The sequence below is a fragment of the Sus scrofa genome, chromosome 10, assembly GCF_054392235.1.
Source record: "Sus scrofa isolate SSC_HxYL_T2T_F1_AM1 chromosome 10, Sscrofa_HxYL_maternal_Yorkshire_Landrace_v2.0, whole genome shotgun sequence".
Lineage (NCBI taxonomy): Eukaryota > Metazoa > Chordata > Mammalia > Artiodactyla > Suidae > Sus > Sus scrofa.
This window is the reverse complement of record NC_139392.1, coordinates 73,438,581-73,459,285: the sequence shown is the minus strand read 5'-3', so window position 1 is coordinate 73,459,285 and position 20,705 is coordinate 73,438,581. Positions and strand designations below refer to the sequence as shown.

Below are 20,705 nucleotides of genomic sequence, written 5' to 3'. Positions count from 1 at the left end.
ATCTAGAAAATGAAGACATCTACATTTTAAAAGCAAACATCCTCTCCTACCCCAATTTTCTAGTAGGTATTGAGTGTTTTCTCCTTGGTTTGGCTGCAAGGTTACTTGCAAGAGATGTTGCATTTTTCATCATCTTAGTTGCAGGTTCAGTTCATAGAAGCACTTACTGGTAATTGAACGTAACCTGAGGTTGGCAGCTCCATATTCCTTGATTATACCTGCTATGTTGCTTCTAATCCATTTCTTCACCTTTTTTTTTTTTAAACAGAGATTAGAGCAATGAGTACAGACAACAAATATGCAAATATGTACAAGGCTGATCAGAGGCTTGATACCCAAAAAGGTGTTGAATTTGGCACTGGCCAAAAGGTTGCTGAGACCAGTGATTCTGCAGCATCTCCTCACGGAATGGAGAGAAGAGACAAGGCTGGGGCAGGGAGGTATGTCACCCCCTGTGTAACCTAGTTCTCCCCCACCTAGGCTCTCTGATACTCTGCCTTTGGAGCTTTTCCTTTTTATTTTATTTTTATTTTTTTGCTTTTTGTGGCATATGGAAATTCCCAGGCTAGGGGTCAAATCGGAGCTGCTGGCCTATGCCACAGCCACAGCAAAGCAGGACCCGAGCCATATCTGTGACCTGCATCACAGCTCAGGGCAATGCTGGATGCCTGACCCACTGAGCAGGGCCAGGGTTCAAACCCGAATCCTCATGGATACTTATTGGATTTGTTTCCACTGCACTGCAATGGAAACTTCCTGAAGGCTGCCTTTTTATTTATTGATTTTTTTAAGGGCCACATCCATGGCATATGGAGGTTCCCAGGCTAGTGGTCTAATTGGAGCTACAGCTGCCAGCCTACACCCCAGCCACAGCAATGCCAGATCTAAGCCGCATCTGCCACCTACACCACAGCTCACGGCAACGCCGGATCGTTAACCCACTGAGCAAGGGCAGGGATCAAACCCGCAACCTCATGGTTCCTAGTCAGATTCATTTCCACTGTGCCACGACAGGAACTCCAAGGTTGCCTTTTTAGACTGAAGGAGAAACCTCATGTGGTAGCCACTGCCCTGAGTGCAAGGTATTGGAAGCGGCACCAACTACTTACTATGCAAAATGGCATTGACTTGCTGGTGATTTTAAAGTGAAATTGTAAATCCATGGCTTGGCCAAAGCATTTGTGGGGATTAGGAGAGGTGAAGCCAAAATTCAATTTACACCCAAAGTAGAGAAGTCCTTGTCCCCGACTCTCTAACCCAAACTTCCCTGGTGTATTGTCCATGCCCTGCCACTTACTGGCTCACTTGTATCTTGATGCTGAGAATATGGGGAAAAGGGTAAGTGAGGAAGTAGCTTTTAAGATTAACAGCCTGTGTGTCCTGCTTCCTGATGTATCGCTAACTGGCTGGGTGACCCTGGGCATGTGACAACATCCCTCAGTCTCAGTTCCTTCAACTGTCAAATGAGGAGTGATAGATAATATTCATTTTTGTTTAGTGGGTGCCTAAAACCATGCCGAGCATTTTGATACATTTCATCAAAACGTAGGGAAGATGCTGTTATTGTCCTCATTTGATGGATGAAGACATGGAAACTTTACATCACTCAGGTCATCTGACTAATGTCACATCGATAGGTATAGCCAGGATTTGAACTTGAATCTCCTTTTGGGGGGGACGGGGTCACACATAAGTTCCCAGGCCAGGGATGGAACTCCAAACTCAGATCTCTTTGTTTCCACAGCCTTAGTTGCTAAGGTATACTAGGGGGATAAGTGACTGCTCTGATCCCTTGCAACTCTCAAGTCTTAGCATTTTATGATTTAAGTGAAAAGGAAGAAGGGGGAGATAAATTAAATCCAGGTAGAAGGCTTCTACCTAGAGGATTGGGTAGGCACGATTAGGTTGGATTGGCCTTTGATTCTTTCTCTAGGAAGACACAGGGCAGATGGGGAGAAAGGTGAGAGCCAAGAGAGAGACGATTCCACTAACTGTCCAGGCTCTACTTCTCTCGAGAGCTCAGCCGTGGGTTCGCTGTGTAGGGCAGGTACCAATCAGTACCTGTTCCGAGGACCCACTGAGGCTGTCACACTCTGGTTAAGTGACAGGCAGTGCCTATCCCCATCCATAACCCGAAAGAAGATGGTTTTACCCTAGCACTAATGATCAAAGGGTCTACACCTAATTTCTCATAGTTTTGTATGCTTTTTCTTAAAGAGCGCCTCGATTCCCCCAAATGCCACAGGCTTGAGCATGGCAAAAATCACCCTTGTTCTAACACGTTTTAGGGTCATTAGAATGCGAGTTATTTAAATAGATTAAGGTAGGTCTCCTTGATTTGAAAAATAAGGACTCCTTTTAAAGAAAGGTGGAATTAAAGAAGATATACAGATGGCCAGCAAACACATGAGAAAATGCTCAACATCGCTGATTATAAGAGAAATGCAAATCAAAACTACCATGAGATACCACCTCACACCAGTCAGAATGGCCCTCATTAATAAATCCACAAATAACAAGGGCGGGAGGGGCTGTGGAGAAAAGGGAACCCTCCTGCACTGCTGGTGGGAATGGAAACTGGTACAGCCACTATGGAGAACAGTTTGGAGATACCTTAGAAATCTATACATAGAACTTCCATATGACCCTGCAATCCCACTCTTGGGCATCTATCCGGACAAAACTCTACTTAAAAGAGACACATGCACTCGCATGTTCATTGCAGCACTATTCACAATAGCCAGGACATGGAAACAACCCAAATGTCCATCGACAGATGATTGGATTCGGAAGATGTGGTATATATACACAAGGGAATACTACTCAGCCATAAAAAAGAATGACATCATGCCATTTGCAGCAACATGGATGGAACTAGAGAATCTCATCCTGAGTGAAATGAGCCAGAAAGACAAAGACAAATACCATATGATATCACTCATAACTGGAATCTAATATCCAGCACAAATGAACATCTCCTCAGAAAAGAAAATCATGGACTTGGAGAAGAGACTTGTGGCTGCCTGATGGGAGGGGGAGGGAGTGGGAGGGATCGGGAGCTTGGGCTTATCAGACACAACTTAGAATAGATTTACAAGGAGATCCTGCTGAATAGCATTGAGAACTTTGTCTAGATACTCATGTTGCAACAGAAGAAAGGGTGGGGGAAAAATGTAATTGTAATGTATACATGTAAGGATAACCTGACCCCCTTGCTGTACAGTGGGAAAATAAAAAAATTAAAAAAAAATAAAAATAAAAATAAAAAAATAAATAAAGAAAGGTGGAATTGAAGTAATTTTTCTAGACTCCTCCTTAGCCTCCAAAATTAAGGTTCAGAAAAAGCACCCATTTGCTATGTAGTTCTTGCCAAACTGTGGCAGGCTCTTCCAAAGGTTTTTGTTCTCCTTAAAAAAATGACTCAAGCATTTTCACAGAAAATAGTAGATACCTATAAAGCTCTCATTTTCGGCTGATCCACTGTCATTGAGTTTATTGATAGGATTGGCTAGCAGGAGTATGGCTTCGAGTACAAATATTCTTCTTCAGAAGGAATAAAATAGAATTAGTCCTTTTTGGCTTTTTAAAAATCTTTAAATTAACCTAAGTACCCAGATATAAGGCAAAGAGTTTTTCTTCAAAAGTCACCTTCCCCCCAAACAAGTTTAATTTTGCTTAAGTTTGTATAAAGTTTTTCCTATTATGAGTATTTTCTCCATTACTTAATTATGAAAAACAGTATCCTCTTTAGAGAGCACATGTGAACCAGAAAAAAAATCTCAATCATTTTTGTTAGTTTTGGATGCTTGTAGAGGTTAAGTGACAAAACTGGTACTTAAAAAAAGAGAGAGAGAGAGAGAGAGAGAGAGAGAGAGGCAAAACAGATTTTATCCTAATACTGTGGTTGACGATCTCACATTTGGAAAGACTCCATCTCTTTGTACAATTTAATAACCAATTTGAAAACAATATAGAAAGTATTTAGGAAGTTCCCGTTGTAGCTCAGTGGTTAATGAACCCGACTAGTATCTGTGAGGGCTCGGGTTTGATCCCTGGCCTTGCTCAGTGGCTTAGGGATGCGGCTTTGCTGTGAGTTGTGGTGTAGGTCACAGATGCAACTCAGAACTGGTGTTGCTTCAGCCATGGGGTAGGCTGGCAGCTCCAATTCGACCCCTAGCCTGGGAGCCTCCACATGCCGCAGGTGTGGCCCTAAAAGGATAGAAGAAAAAAAAAAAAAAGAGAGAGAGAGAGAGAGAGAAAGTATTTAAATTATGAAGAATCATATAAATTTATATATATGTGTGTGTGTGTATATATATATATTTTTTTTTTTTAAAGAAATCATCCTAATACAAGGTGAATGGATACTTGGATCTTGGGGGTAAAATTTCCAAAGACAGCATTATATGCAGATGCAAAAAGTTGTGTTTATCTAATATTCAGAAGGGAGTGGAAATTATGGGCTCTGGAAAATTTATAGATGACTTGAAAAGTGGCTCTAGGAATCATGAAGACACTGAGATAAAACTGTTTAGATAAAACTACTCCCTGAATTGTGAAAAAGGTGGTTTCTAAATTGACATTTCTATCACTTTAAATATGCGTATGACATGTACTTACTAAAGGTTACGTATACTTGGCTATTTCACCAACATCCCTAAAAGCTTATATATTCTAATCATCAAAAACCAAGCCATAAAAACCTTTTTTGGGGACACCTTTCGTTTGGGGTTTATTTCTTTTCAGAAAAATTAGCCATCACTTTTTTTTTTTTTAAGGGCTGCACCATGACATGTGGAAGTTCCCAGGCTGGTGCTGAATTGGAGCTACAGCTGCCAGCCTACAGCAGAGCCACAGCCACACCAGATCCATGTCTTCAACCCACACCACAGCTCATGGCAATGCCAGATCCTTAACCCACTGAGCGAGGCCAGGGATCAAACCCGTGTCCCCATGGATACTAGTCAGGTTCGGCACCATTGAGCCATGACAGCAACTCCTGCCATCACTTTATAATTGAACGTATGTTCCTTGTAATGAGTATAAATTTCCATTAAAACATACCTAATTCTGTTTGGACAGATTAATTGATTTACATCATGTTAAATATATTTTAATTTTCTCCCTAGGAATGAAAAAGTCGTGAATTGCTTGTATCGAAACCCTGGTGCACTTTTTAGGCTGGTTTTCTTTCCCTGGTCAGGAGGTGGTTCCACTTTTTTTTGCCAAATGGGGCCAAGAGATTTCTGACTTGGTGGAAGGTATGTGAAATTTCATCACCATCTAAGTAATTGATAAGGTCAGACCATGAGCACATATCGGAATGTGAAGCATGACAAAGCATTTCCTTGCTGGTAAATAATGAATACTAACAGACAGTCAAGACTGCTCTTCACTATTGTGATTTTTGATATTGTCCAATTGGTCACTGAGACTCTGTTCAGTCTTTTTTTTTTTTTTTTTTTTTTTGGCTTTTTAGGGCTGTCCCCGCGGCATATGGGGGTTCTCAGGATAGGCATCCAATCAGAGCTGTCTGTAGCTGTGGCCTATGCCAGAGCCACAGCAATGCCAGCTCCGAGCCGTGTCTGCAACCTACACCGCAGCTCATGGCAACACCAGATCATTAACCCACTGAGTGAGGCCAGAAATTGAACCTGTATCCTCATGGATGCGAGTCGAATTCGTTTCTGCTGAGCCATGAATGGGAACTCCAGCTCTGTTCAGTCTTGTATGTCCTTTTTCTCTCTTTCTTCAGTTTACATTTACTGCCCTGTCGGACCTAGGTTTCTTTTTTTGCCACTCGTGCAGCATATGGAAGTTCCAGGCAGGGGTTGAATCCGCACCACAGCTGTGCCAGTGCCGGATCCTTTGACCCAGTTGGAGTCTTAACCCACTGTGCCATGGTGGGAACGTCCTAGGATTCTTCTTGGTGGTGGATTGTGAACATGAGTTTTTTCTCACAGCACCATGAAACTGAATTAAATATCATTCTTTTCAGTTATGTTCTGTTTACAGGGATTTTCTTAATCCCTTAAATGCTTAAAATAAGTCAAATGCCTTGAGGAACAAAATGCTGTGCCTCTTTTGTTTTGTTTCAGAAGGTAGGCTTTATTATTACTTGCAGCAAGTAAGGAGAACAGTGGGATCTTGCCCAAAGCAGGTCCACTCATTTTTTTTTAAAATATAATATTAAAAAAAAAAAAGTTTTAGATTTATAGGAAAGTTGCAAAGATTGTTCTCATATAGCCCTCAGTCAGTTGCCTCACTTTTCCAAATCTTTCGACTCACAGTTTCATGTCTTATTTTCTTTCAGGGAAGTTTGCATAGATTATACTTTTGAGTATCAGTTCTTTCCCAGTGTTTTCTTTTGTGCATCTTTTTGTTTTTGTTTTTTGTTTTTGGTATTTTTAGGGCCGTACCCTCAATATCTGGAGGTTCCCAGGCTGGGGGTCAAATTGGAGTTGTAGCTTCCTGCCTACACCACAGCCACAGCCACGCCAGATCCTTAACCCACTGAGCAAGGCCAGGGATGGAACCTGTGTCATGGCGCTCCCAAGACTCTGCCAATCCCACTGTGCCATAGCAGGAATTCCTTTTTATTCAGTTTCTTCCCAGTATGCTGTCAGCCCTTTTTGTCATTTTGTGTCTCTTTCTGTTCAGAATTTTAAATTTGTGAGTTAGTATTCTTTCATACCTGCAATCTCTCGTTTGACTTTCATGTCTGTTGGAGTATTGTACTGTTTTCTTCTGCTTGTTGACTTTTTTAAAAAAGCATTTTCATTGGCTGAAAAGGTTTGGTTCTTACCTTCTGTGTTCTGTGTGTGATGTTTATTTCCATTCCTGATGAAGTGTGTTGGATTATGGTGACCCACAAAAATAGGTCCTTCTCTTGGGGATGGGAGGGGGGCAAGCGATGTGTGGCTTTCTGTTTATTAGTTCAAGAGTGCCCTCTTCTGTCCCTGTAGTGAAGTGCAGTTTAAAAATAAATAAATGGTTGAGAGCTCTGCATCTTCCATTCTTTGATCCTACCTTGTATCTGCGGGGCTCTTATCCTCAGCCCCTTCCCTCTTTATTTTTGCCATAAGGCCTCCAAGAAATGTTTCCCCCTTTCGTTTTGTAGGGATGCACCCCAGGCACATGAAGTTTCCCAGGCTAGAGGTCTAATCGGAGCGACAGCTGACGGCCAACGCCACAGCCACAGCAACGCCAGATCCAAGCCGCATCTGCGACCCACACCACAGCTCATGGCAGCACAGGATCCTTAATCCACTGAGCGAGGCCAGGGGTCGAACCCACAACCTCATGGTTCCTAGTCGTATTCGTTCCCATTAGGACAGGAACTCCTGTTTCCCCCTTTCTAACGTGCACTTCTCACCCCTAGAAATGTTGCCTTCCCAACACCACACCTCTCTGCTCCCTTATGCTTTTCAAACCCCTTTGTTTCCACTTCCCAGTCGCTAGTACTCTGCCACTCACTGGCGGAAGAGAGCCCTGTTACTAATGTATAAATGCAATTTTACACGTTACTGCAAGCACTTTCCTACGAGGGTTTTCCTCAACAGCTGATGGTTCAACATAGACAATTAAACACCGATCCTTTAAATACAAATTTAAATAACTGACACATAAAAATGTATCTAAGGAGTTCCCATCGTGGCGCAGTGGTTAACGAATCCGACTAGGAACCATGAGGTTGCGGGTTCTGTCCCTGCCCTTGCTCAGTGGGTTAACGATCCGGCGTTGCCATGAGCTATGGTGTAGGTTGCAGACGCGGCTCGGATCCAGCGTTGCTGTGGCTCTGGTGTAGGCTGGTGGCTACAGCTCCGATTGGACCCCTAGCCCGGGGAACCTCCATATGCCGCGGGAGCGGCCCAAGAAATAGCAAAAAGACACACACACACACACACACACACACACAAAATGTATCTAAAATAATACCACAAACTTAATCATGGCCTCTGCTCCCCTTAAAAGAACAAAAGATCGCAATCAAAGCCTATGTGTAGCCTCCCCAACTGGATCTGCTCTCCCCCTACCTTGGCCTTTTCAAATTTATGCAAGATGGAGTATCAGTGCATGTATTTTCCTAACTTTACAGGAATGTAGCATATCGTAAGTATTCTGAAACTTAACTTTTTGTCTCCCCCATGTGAGATTCATCCTGTGGATATGTGGAGCCCCACTTCGCTGATTTTTTAACTGTTGTATTTTATTCCACTCTGTGACTATGACACAACTTATGTATCTATTCTTCTCTTTATAGATATTAAGGTCTTTTTCATTTCTCTGCTATTAACAATTGGTGAGCTGTCTCATCTACGGGTGACCTTTAAAAGACATAGAGGTTAGGGACACTGACCCTCTGCACGGTCAAAAATCCACATACAATTTGTAGTTAGCCCTCATTTTTATGGTTCAGCATCTATGGATTCAACAAACCACTTTTCAGATATGTATTGCTGTTTATGTTTTCTTTCCCATGATTTTCTCATTTGTCTCTTATGCCCATTTTACCACTGGATTTTCTTTTTTATTGACATGTAGGAATTCTTTACATATTCTTAACCCTAATTGGAGGGGGGGTGGAGGCTGTCTGTTTTTTCAGCCTTGTCTGCAGCGTGCAGAAGTTCCCTGGCCAGGAATTCACTCCACAGCCACTGGAAGAGCCCCTGTGGTGATGCTGGATCCTTAACCTGCGGAGCCAGACAGGAACTCCTCTTAATTCTACTTTTTTTTTTTTTTTTAGGTTTTATGGGTTAAAATGTCTTTCTCAGTCTATGCCTCCTCTTTCCTTGTGTGTTGCCTTTTGATGTACACAAGTTTGAAATTTTAATGCCGTCAAGCTGATCCTTCTTAAAGCTTGTACTTGTTACGGCTTGGCTTTAAGAGATACACCCTCAACCCTGAATCACAAAGTCATTTGTTTTCTTCTTTCGGTTCGTAAGTGTTTTGTCATGTTTAAGTTAGAACTGACTTCTGTATATGGTGTGGGAGCTAGGTATCCCATTTTATTTATCCCAAATGAATGACCAGTTGACTCGGCAACAATGTGTCAGCTCTATACTTTCTCCTACTGATTTTAAATGTCAGCACAGTGATAAACCAAGTTTATCCATGGGGTCTATCGCTAAGCCCCATCTCTTCCACTGATCTAGTCGCCTTTGTCTCAAATTTAAGGCACTCCAATGCCTCATTCTTCTTGGTCACCCTTGAAACCTGAGGTCTCATCTTCCTGCTATAAGCAGTGGACAGTTATTCCATTAGCACCCGCTCATAGCTAGGTTTTTCAGTTCCCTCTTATTTGATTTTTCTCCTAGATTTTCCCTGATCTGGTTGCAAGCCACTCTGCACATGCATGATGCATCGAGTATTCCGAAGTGTTTCCCAGTTGGAGAGTATTTTGCAACTACTTCGTCTGCTGTAGTCTGCACCCTTTTTGAGCATCACATTCCAAAACCTTTCTCTCCCTCCACTTGACCATGATGATTCACGTCTCTGAAACGTCCCATCATGTTAACAAAAGCCTTTTGACAGGATCCCAGCCTTCCCTGTGGTCCAAGACACTAACAGTCTTCCTCAATCTCAAGTGCACTCCATAAGGTTGGCTGGGAGAGAAAACTGATTGGAAGAACCTTTCCCAAGAGACATCTATCAGATCGTTGATGAAGTTGTCCACGCGCTGCTGCCCATCATCCGGGGGGGGGGGAATTTCCCCTTTTTTGGCCACAGGTATTTCCCAACTGTTTTAAAAGATATCTGGGGAGAGTTTCTTCCATCACAAATCCCTGGTTAAGTGATTCTCTGGGTCTCGTGAGATGCATGCCTTTGTTTGAAAGGTTACCCTGCTTCATCCGTGCTTGAAAGAATGATTGGTTCAAACTGGTTGGAGCTGTTCTCAAATGAGGAAGACCAAAAGAAGTCCTGTGGTAGAGACCACAAAAATCTAAATGCCAGGTGGTGAGATGAACTGAAATCCTTCTTTCAGGAGTGCGTTAACCCTAGGCGCCTCTTGGCACCTTCTCTTTGGAAAAGGGTCCCAGTGTGCTGAGTAATTTTGAGCAGCCACGGACGGCTCTTACAATTGGCCAGTCGCGTGGTCATCTTACCTTTCTTATTTTAGGCAAAACCCCAAAAACCCCCAAAAAACCAAGACCTCTAAAATCAAGACTCTCGTAGCAGCTTTCAGTCCATTTTTTCTTTAATTTCAAAAGGATATAAAAGGTATATGTTTCTTAAGCTAGGCTGTAGCATTGTAATGCTAGTCATGAACTCTGCAGTTCTGTCTGCCTCTTCCTCAGTTTGACCTTGGGCCACTTACTTAGGTTTCTGAATTTGTTTCCTCATCTGTCAAACTGGAATAATCATGGTTCCCATTTGTGAGAATTCAATGGATAACAATCATAAATTCCTTGTATGTGATGAGGACTCAGTACATTTTGGCTACTATATTAGATAACATGTATAGATGCAGTCAAGCAAAAAAAAAAAAAAAAAAAAAAAAAGAAAGAAAAAAAAGAAAGTATCCATCATCCTAGAATCCTTTAGAATTTTGATGTGGCTCCATAGTATTTTTTACATGATGAGACCTTCTTTTATATTTTTTCCTGATTTTTTTACCCCCACTTACTGCTGCGGTGATCTTTCCTGCTGTAAGGTTATGTTCCTTTGTGACTTTATCAATCTCCTTTTGTGGATAGAAGAGTTACTTCCATCCTCGACCTGTTATAAAAACACCTTGATGAACATTTTTATAGAAAACTTAGTCTACCTCTCTTAAGTTTCTCAAGGGTCTATTGTCAGAATTTAGGTTAATGATATGCCCATTGATAAAGCTGTTACTGTATATTTCCAAATTACTCACAATTTACACTCTGTCAGCAGCCAGAGTTCCCCTCGTGGCTCAGTGGTAACAACCTCAACAAATATCCATGAGGACTTGGGTTTCATCCCTGGCCTCACTCAGTGGGTTAAGGATCCAGCATTGACGTGAGCTGTGGTGTAGGTCACATACAAGGCTCAGCTCTGGCATTGCTGTGGCTGTGGCATAGGCTGGTGGCTACAGCTCCGATTAGACCCCTAGCCCGGGAACCTCCATATGCCACCGCAGGAGCGGCCCTAGAAAAGGCAGAAAGACTCCCCACAAATGAATAAATAAAAGGTAAATTGTATTTTAGTAAAGTCCTGAAAATGACTTGACCCTCATAGACCTGAAAAGGTCCAGGAAATTCCTGGGTATCCCCAGACTCTACCTTTTGAGAACTGCTAATAAATTCTATTAAATACACAGTAATGTATGTCTTTCAGGCAGAAAAGGAAATTTAATTTCAAGACAGTGTGGAAACCAGTACTAAATCTTAGTCTGAATTACCTAGGATGCCTTGAGATGCTTTTTCTGATGTAAATCATTGAAGATAGGCCTTTTATAAGTTAAGCTGGTTATTATTCAACTAATGTATGCTTTTCTTTGGACTGTTTCATGACCACTGCCAAGTTTATGATACTTGCTCTCGTGAACTTCTGATGGATTCCCAGGAGTTTTGCTAAACAGTTCTTACCGTGTTTTTTTCCCCAAACATAGTATGGGATGCTATATTGCTTTTTTGACTGCACTACACCTGAAAGAAAAATATATGCTAGAACCAGTGCATTTATTTATGTCAAGTTCATCTGCTCCTCATGTAAGTAATTTCATTTTCCTTCCGGAGGGCAGTGGAAGGGAGAGAGATGGGTGGAAAAAAATCAGGTCATTACTATTTTACCTGGTGTATTTTGGTCCAGCCTAGGGCACTATGGTGAATGGTAGATACTATTGGTTCATGAAAACGCCCATGAGTCTCTTTCAATACCGTCCTCTGAAATGCATTTATAACTGCTTTCTGGTCAGTGTCTGCCCTGGCTCTGGCATCTCTGACCCAATATCGATGATAAGAGCATTTTCTTTCATTCTGAGTCAGCTGAGAACTTAACTTTCAGCAAATAACTGGCTCAGAGAATCTTTGAAATCACTAAAAGAGATACTGGAGAGTTTTCAGTGTCTGAACAGGTGTGTTAAATGAAATATCAGACCTGTGTTGTTCATGCTTCAAGTCAAGGACCCGGAGTCGCCTTTCCAAAGATGCACAGTTGACTGATGAACAAATTATCTGTGGCCTAAGGGAAACTGGAGGCATTCCCAAGGAGTTAATTGCTGACAAGGAATTTTTAACAAAACATATTCCCAAAGTCATCTCAGACATGCGCCTTATTAGTGATTACATGTAAGTAACCAAAATAAGTTTTGTCTTCCTTTTTTTTTTTTTTTTCTTTTTCCTTTTTTAGAGCCTAAGGTACAGCACATGGAAGGTCCCAGGCCAGGGATTGAATTGGAGAAATAGCTGCCAGCCTACACCACAGCCATAGCCACACTGGATCTGAGAAGCATCTGTGACCTACACCACAGCTCACAGCAATGCCGGATCCTTAGCCCACTGATCAAGGCCAGGGATCGAACCCACATCCTCATGGATACTAGTCAGGTTTTTAACCTGCAGATCCACAACGGGAACTCCAAGTTTTCTTTTTTTTTTTTTTACATATGTAATTACCTATGGAAATGTAGGTTGGCTGTTCTTGAAGGCTGCTGCTTATCCAGGAAGTCAGGATTTGACTTCCTTTCCTTGGAGGGCCACCTCTGATATTTTTGTTGGCCCAGAATGGAGCCAGAGTGCAAAATTTTTATCAATCAAGGATGTATAGGAGTTCCCATCATGGCTTAGTGGTCAATGAATCTCACTAGGAACCATGAGGTTGCAGGTTCGATCCCTGGCCTTGCTCAGTGGGTTAAGGATCCAGGTTGCCACGAGCTGTGGTGTAGACTGCAGACACAGCTCGGATCCTGCGTTGCTGTGGCTCTGGCATACGACGGTGGCTACAGCTCCGATTAGACCCCTAGCTTGGGAACCTCCATATGCTGTGGGAGCGGCCCTAGAAAAGGCAAAAAGATAAAAAAAAAAGATAGAAAGATGTATAGAGTGTATTTTTCTTGAAAAAAAAAATATGGTCCAACACGCATGTTTAATCACATAACGAATATCTGTTGAGCAAATCAATGCCAAAAGTGTCTCATCTTCTTAAGGGGGGTCTACAGAAGGGGATCCCCATTTACTAAGCAGGGAACCAGGACAGGCAAGTGGTTTGCTTTGGCGCGAATCTTGTTCCAGATCTCATTTGGTTCCATGGCACCTGACCATTCCTCTCTCTCCTGAGACGTCTCTTTTGAAGCTTGATTCTCCTAATAGGAATGAAATCCTAACATTCGAGATGCTGGTCTCAACTATCTGAACCTACAAATGGTCCTAGCTATTCTAACCTCCCCAGAGCAGATCCTGTGGGGCCAGCATTCAGCCTTCAGTCATTATTATATGCTGTCATACATTTCTTTTACTTTTGTCTTGTTTTGTTTTGTCCAGGCCCCCGGTATGTGGAAGTTCCTGGGCCAGGGATCAAACCTGTGCCACAGGAGCAACCTGGGCCACTGTAGTGACGATGCCGGATCCTTAACCCACTGAGCTGCCAGGGAACTCCCATTTTGTCTCTCAGGCCCTTAACCCCCTGAGCCACCAGGGAACTCCCATTTCTTCTATTTTGTCTCCTCTGTGTAGCAGCCAGATGCTGGGACTGTGAGTTTTTGGGTTTTTTTTTTTTTAATTTCCTCTGCAAAACCTGCACCTAAGCCTAGGGCCACTCTGGGCAGTGCCTGTGACGAGAAGTTTACACAGATAGCTTAACAACAACCAAAAAAAGTCAAGCTGTCTTGAAGCGGCTTGAGAACAGAGACAATCCCGTTCATTTTTTTGTCACGTCCCTGGATTCAGCAGCCATCTCTGATCTATCATTCAGTCCACCATCTGCCTCCCAGCAGCCCTAAGTCTGTCCATTTCTCTCCTCCCAACCCTCTGAGCAAGCATGATTCTCACAGGGTGACCTTGGCTTAGCACAGAGTCAGAATCCAAGAACCACCAGTCCAACATCCCCCACCAAGTGGAAAGTCAACTAGATGACCATGACATTCAGGGAAACAACACACTCAAAAGAAGCTTTTTACGAATTAAGCTCACATGATGGTTAAACACGTCGTCTGTAGAGTCTGCTCACCAGGACCCACACTCATGGCTTAGCAGCTCTGAGATTCGGAACAAGGGCCTCTGAAAGGGACGTCAGAGGAAGGGATGATAAGAATAACTCCCTCCAGGGTGTCGCGATGAGAATGAAATGAGGTCGTGTTTAGCAGATCGTGTGCCACGTAACAAACCACACCTGAGTTTTAAAAACAAAACCCAACAACCAAAAATGCACGACCAAAGACTCTTGCAACTTTGTTAAATTAACGTGTGTTAAGAAGGACGCTGAAGGTTGGAAAAGGAGCAGAGGTTCCACAGCAGACCCCCCAAGAGAAATAGAAACACAGACGTTCATGACTCACAGGTCCTGGAGGACATTCACCGCTCACCTGGGGCCACGGGGGAGTCAAGGCGGGTGCAGGCAGAGTTGACCTGAAGGACATGCCTCAGTTAGGGGTGATTTTTTTTTCAGGGCCACACCTGTGGCATATGGAAGTTCCCAGGCTAGGGGTCAAATCGGAGCCATAGTTGCCGGTCTACACCACAGCCACAGCAATGCCAGATCTGAGCCACATCTGCGATCTACACCACAGCTTTCAACAATGGGCTGGATCGTTAACCCACTGAGGTAGGCCAGGGATTGAACCCACATCCTCACAGCTACTAGTCAGGTTTGTTTCTGCTGAGCTGAGCCAGAACGGTAACTCTTACTGGGGGTGTTTGTTCGTTTTTTGGGTGTGCCTGCAGCATGTGCAAGTTCCTGGGCCAAGGATTGAACCTACGCCACAGCAGCAACCCAAGCCACAGCAGTGATGGTGCCAGGTCCTTAACCAGCTGAGCCAGGCTCCCAGGCTAAGGCCAGATTGGTCAATTCAAATCCCAAAGAGTGGGGACTGTTAAGTTTCATGGGGGTCTTATCTTAGTGGCCAGATGTCCAGTCACCAGGAGGCCAGGAAAAACCTACCACGAGGGCCGTGGTGGGTAATATCAGGAATTCACCCTTACTCATGACCCTGCAGGCTGACACCTGGGGCATGTGCCCACAGGCAGGGATCGTGTCAGTTTCAGGGCTCTGCAAGCCACCGGACTACACAGCATGGATGCCAAGGCAGCAATATAGTCATTTAGCTAAACTCTCAAGAGCTCTCAAAAGAAACCACCCCCAAACCAAAAATAAAAGAGAAATCACTTGCAGGGATATTGCACTCATTAGGAAAAAAAAAAAAAAAAAAAAAGAACCAAAATAAACAAAACAACTTCTTAACAGTCTGAACCTCCCCCCCACCCCATGAATCAAAGTGCAGTAGCTACTTACAGCTGTCTGATGCTTCTTTCCAAATCCCAAATGTTCTCCCCAAACCTGCTCTCTGGACTTCTCTCTTGGCTCCCACTCCTTCCCCTTTCTCACTGTTCTCCTCGCTCCACCTCTCCGTAGCTCTCAGCTTTTCCCAGTAAAAATGAAATCAGGCTTAAGAATGTCTCCTCACTCTCTCCTCTCCCATCACCCACCACAAGGCTCAGAACCTGGTGGCTAAACGAAAATCTGTGACAGGTGAGAAAGCTCTGCCTGCTCCCACCTCACCCACGCTGTCCTCTCTTGCCTGGACCGCTGTGTCTTTTCTCCTTCTGGGACCCTAACTACACACGTGTCAGGCTGTTTGATATCATCGCAGGGCTCTCCAATGTCCTGTCACTTTTTTTTCAACTCTTTTTTTTCTTTTAGTTTCAGCTTGCATAATTCCTATTAATGATCTTCAGTTTCACGGATCGTATCCTCAGCTGTGTCGGGTCTGCTGAGGAGCTTGTCAACAGAATTCCTCACTGATGTTGCTGCTCATCTCTAGAATTTCTTCTGGACTCTTTCTCACCATCTTCACTTCTCTAATGAACCTCCTTGTTTGTTCACGCCTGTTATCCCCTTTTCCCATGAAATCCTTTGACATCTCAATGGCAAGAACTAGAAAGTCCCTGTTGAACATCTGGGTCTTATCTGAGTCTGACTCTTTTAATTGCTTTGCCTCTTGACAAGGGAGCTGGGTTTTTTTTGTTTTTGTTTTTTTGAGTTATTTTCTTATGTATCTGATTTTTTTTCCTTTTTTTTCAGAGCCACACCTGGGACATATGGAAGTTCCCAGGCTAGGGGTTGAATCCGATCTACAGGTGCTGGTCTGCGCCACAGCAACACAGGATCCGAGCCACATCTGTGACCTACATTGCAGCTTGCAGCAACATGGGATCCTTTACCCACTGAGTGAGGCCGGGGATCAAACCTGCATCTTCATGGCTACTAGTCAGGTTCTTAACCCACTGAGCCACCATGGGAACTCCCCGATAGTTTGTTTTTTGGTTTTTGGGTTTTTTTGAGAGCTGGATAGCATTCATAAAACAGAGACTGACATAAATATTTTTTTACACCTGGATTTGATGCCTCTCCTTTTCTATCGGGCTATTGGTGTAGGGAGTCGAGTCAATCCAGACTGGAGATGAGCCATACTTGGGTTTTGTGTTACTATGGTTACTTGTGGTTCCTATGGTTACTCCAGAGCCACGCTGCTCCCAAGTTACCATGTGCTCACTGTGGAGAATGGGTTGAGAATTTCTCTCAGGGTTTCCATCTTCCCTATGCCTTAGAGGACAGTCTCTCTCCAGGCTCCCCCCGCTAACATACAGAGGTTGCTTGGTACCCTGTGTGTGATGTTGGCCTCTAGGGTAACCTGGAGGAGTTCTTGGACATCCTAGACAGTCTTGAGCTTCAGTCTCAGGCAGGTCCTCTGTGCCTGAGCCTTGTGGGTGGGACTTTCTCAGCAGGCCTATCCCGCCTCCTTGTTAAGGGTTGGTTTGGGGTGGAAGTTTCCAGTCTCTCTCCAGAAGTAGAAGACTTCTTCTGGGTTTTGGTATAGAATTGTGAGCCTGAACCCTTTCCCACTCCTTCCCCAAGGGCATAGCGTCAGTGCTTCTATCCTTGACATCCACGGGTCATCACGTGTGCCCGGGGTGGAGGTGTTTGATGCCACTCCTCCAGCAGCTAAGATTTTTGCTTAGTGAGGGGGAAGGACTTGGGCGGGGGCAGGGTTGGAGCCCATCTCACAGTCACATCCAGTTTCCTGCTGCCTACCTGCCCTGCAGAGAGGGCTCTGCCTGGCCTCTTGCCTTGTTCCCAGTCTTTCTCTTGAACCCCTAGTGGAGGCTCATGGATGAGAGGCTGTGAGTGTTAATTCCACCTGACACCAGATGCTTGGTTTCCAGCATGTTAACATTTTGGCTGATTTCTTCTTACGCACGTGAACAGCAGACACCTCTCTCCCATCATGCTCTGACCACATGAGCCAGTTCTCATGTCCCACTTCTCCTTAGAGGGTCCCCACCCTCTTTGGAGTTTGGTTTCCAGTTTGCCTTGCAAACTCAGCTCTCCAAGTGCTAGAAAAGGCACCACTTGGCTACTTGTTGACCTTCTGTTTCTCATTAGGCCAGGAGCAGTGTTCCTAGTTTTTTATATTCTGAGCTGAAGTGGGAATTCTTGCCTGGACTATTGAAAGAATCCCTGAACCAGTCCTTTCGTAGACCCTGTATCCCCTCAATCCATCCCCATTGTACCCAGAGGGATGACAGTCAACTTTGGGGATGACATGCCTTGCCCTAAATCTTCATGGTGGCTTCCTGGCTCTCTTATGATGATGTAATGACCAAACCTTCGTGAGGCCAACACTTGGCCCTTGCTTGCCTCTTGTACCTCAATTATCCCAATTCCCCATTTGCTCTTGGAACAGCAGCCATTGGTTCACGCTCATTCTGTTCCCTCTTCTCCTGCTGCCTTGCCCAGCTTTGCCAAGTTTTTCCTACTCATTCAGATCTCAGATCCAACTCCATTTCCCAGGGAGACCCAGCTTGATGCCACCCCCCGACCTGTCAAGAGTTCCCAGATCACCCTGAACTTGGGGACACATTTCTCCAGTCATCCGATTATGTTCTTAATGTCTGTCTCCCCAGCCAGTCTCTAAGGTGCCAGAGGGACTGTGCTTCTTTCTCCAAGCATCCCTAGGGGATAACCCAGTGCCCAGCTCAGTCAACGTCTGCTGTTGTTCGGATTAAACTGACAATAGGTGGAACCAACTCGGGGGCCCTGCTTCCCTGAACTTGTTTTGGTTCTGTCCATAGCATCTGCTGGATGATGGGAAACAGAGGTAGTCATTTCGGGGGAACAAGAGTTAAAGATACTACTTATCACCAGCCTTACCGTGAGTTGAACTGGGTGCCCAGGTGCCATTCTGCTGCCAGTGGCATTGTTTTACAAGACAGATGATCCTGGAAAATAGCCTGGACCGCAGTGACTGTCAGACAAGCACTGAAAGGTAGAAGTACCATGGGAAAAGGGAAAGAAGTGAGGACAGGTCATGTTTGATTTGAACGAAGTTATTAAGAGGAAAAGATTCTGGAGGTTGTCAATTATGAAAAGTAACCAACTCACCCTTTTAGGTTTGCAGTTTTGACCTACCTCCTAAAGCTCTTCTTTCTTGTGACTTAACATGCTTTATTGGCTCTGAAGATGTGATAACTGATGCAGAAGGTAAGATTGTTTTGATGATTTGGTGTGTTTTAGTGAGGTATCTGGCTGATGATTTTCAGCTAATGTAAATAGCAATTACTGCATTGAATAGAAAATTGACCCAAGTTTTATTCAGTGTAAATGGAGAGTTTTGGGTTGTGTGTAAAATAAGAGAAGGCAGGTAATACCACTGTATACTGATAGGTCTCTGAGAAATTAAAAATACAGGACGTGCAAAACCTGATACCTTGGAAGTAACTCTACCACTGATGTCAGCTCTTAGAAAAGTAGTGTCTGGAAGTAAATCTTTTGCTGTTGATGGTGTCATTGGTTATTAAATATAATTCTGTTTGTTTTTTAGCCTGGAAAGATGTGACCAGTGGAAGCTTTGATATTCATGTGCTTCCAGGAGACCACTTTTATATTCTGGAACCTTCCAATGAGGACTTCATCAAGAATTACATAACTAAGACTCTAGAACTATCAATGTGGTCTTAAAGCAGTCCAAGTTGATTATCTGATACTCTTCTTAGGTTTGTAGAAGTAGCTCATGGGTTTTATTCAGGACTGGAAAAATGATATGTTTTTGCTCCTGCCAGGGTGACCTGTCATCCACAAATTTATTTCCCTGCAGAGAATTTAAGTATCTGGGGGACCAAAGAATGCTTCTGGGAGGGTCTTTCTTCTTCCTATTAGAATCTCATCTATGGAAAGTTTGTCTAGGAAATTCCTGCTTGGTCAGTGATCCATTCCTTCCCTTTACTTATTTTAACAGTGAACATAATGGACAGAGGAAGGGCTGGAAATGAAATGATTATTTCATTAACACACTGTGGCTCAAAGCCGGACTTCATCTTTTGAAATACAGAGGCATCCCATTTCATGAAAAAATGTAACCTACTGTTTTGTTAAAATAAAACAGTCCCCCAGTCCCCAGCAATCATTCGCTGCCTGTCCTGGCACGTCCCCAGCATGCCCACAGCCTTGGTTCTCTTCTGAGTGGTTCCTCCAACCTGGACGGCCTGTTGGCCCTGTGTGATCCTGCTGCCACTCTGGCAATGACCCACTGGGACCCAGGGTAAGCCTCCCATGGACAACCACCTAGGATCCAGTCCTTAGCCTACAGAAGGGGCAAGCAAAAATGCCATGCCCCATAGGCTGCCTCCACCTAGCATGGCGACAATCTAAACTAGACATAAGGAGAGAGCACAAGAGTTGGGGACAGACAGCAACGAAAAGGGGGAAAAAACAGAAAGAGGGAAAATCAGCTGAGGCAGAGTAACAGCAGGACACTACGAGTGGGATCCACAGATGCCTAATGTCCAGAATGAAGAGGTGCCACATCCCTGGAGCTGGTGGACCCTGTGATCTCTGGCAATTCCCAATCCCTCTTTATCTCTTGGAACCCTGGCTGTTGAATCTGTATCTTGATTTTTTTCTCTCCCATGGATCTTCATAATAAACTCTTCTGCTTGATGCAACCCGTGTCTCTTCCTTGGGCCTCAGACTGCTTAACACAGCTGCTTTATACACTGAAATGTCAGCTTTGAGAGCACTGATATGTTTAGGATCACAAAATAGTAGTTCTTGTTTTTGTTATGATTTAAAAACAGTTCACAGGCATCCCCTGGTGGCTTGGGTCAAGGATATGGCGTTGTCACCACTGTGGCACAGGTTCGATCCCTGGCTCTGGAATTTCCATGGACACAGCCAAAAATAATAATAATACTATGTAGAGAGTCTTAGTAAATAAGATTAAGGGAAATGCACACAAGAAGTATTTTTTAGATTGTATCATCCCTTTCTTAAAAAGTACAAATAATACCAAATTCATTATTGGGGAGGGGGCTTTGAGTTGGAATTCACATAATATATTTGGGCTAAAAAATAACCTCAAGAAAATTATGTTAGGAGGTCCCGTTGTAACTCAGCAGGTTAAGGACCTGACATAGTGTCTCTGAGGATACAGTTCAATCCCTGGCTTGCTCAGTGTGTTAAGGATCCAGTGTTGCTGTAAGTTATGGCATAGGCCACAGATGTGGCTCAGATCCTGGGTTGCCAGT

The 20,705-nt window shown here is 43.8% G+C and overlaps 1 protein-coding gene across 1 annotated transcript; it reads left to right on the top strand.

The window, feature by feature from the left end:
• The first annotated feature begins 279 nt into the window (after positions 1-279).
• OLAH (oleoyl-ACP hydrolase) lies at positions 280-20,123 on the top strand. The gene is given in 8 exon segments (XM_084979579.1): positions 280-440; positions 5,130-5,217; positions 5,219-5,261; positions 9,588-9,729; positions 11,579-11,772; positions 18,337-18,448; positions 18,581-18,663; positions 19,004-20,123. Coding segments are annotated over 8 exon segments (960 nt in total). The 3' UTR covers positions 19,141-20,123.
• Positions 20,124-20,705: the final 582 nt, after the last annotated feature.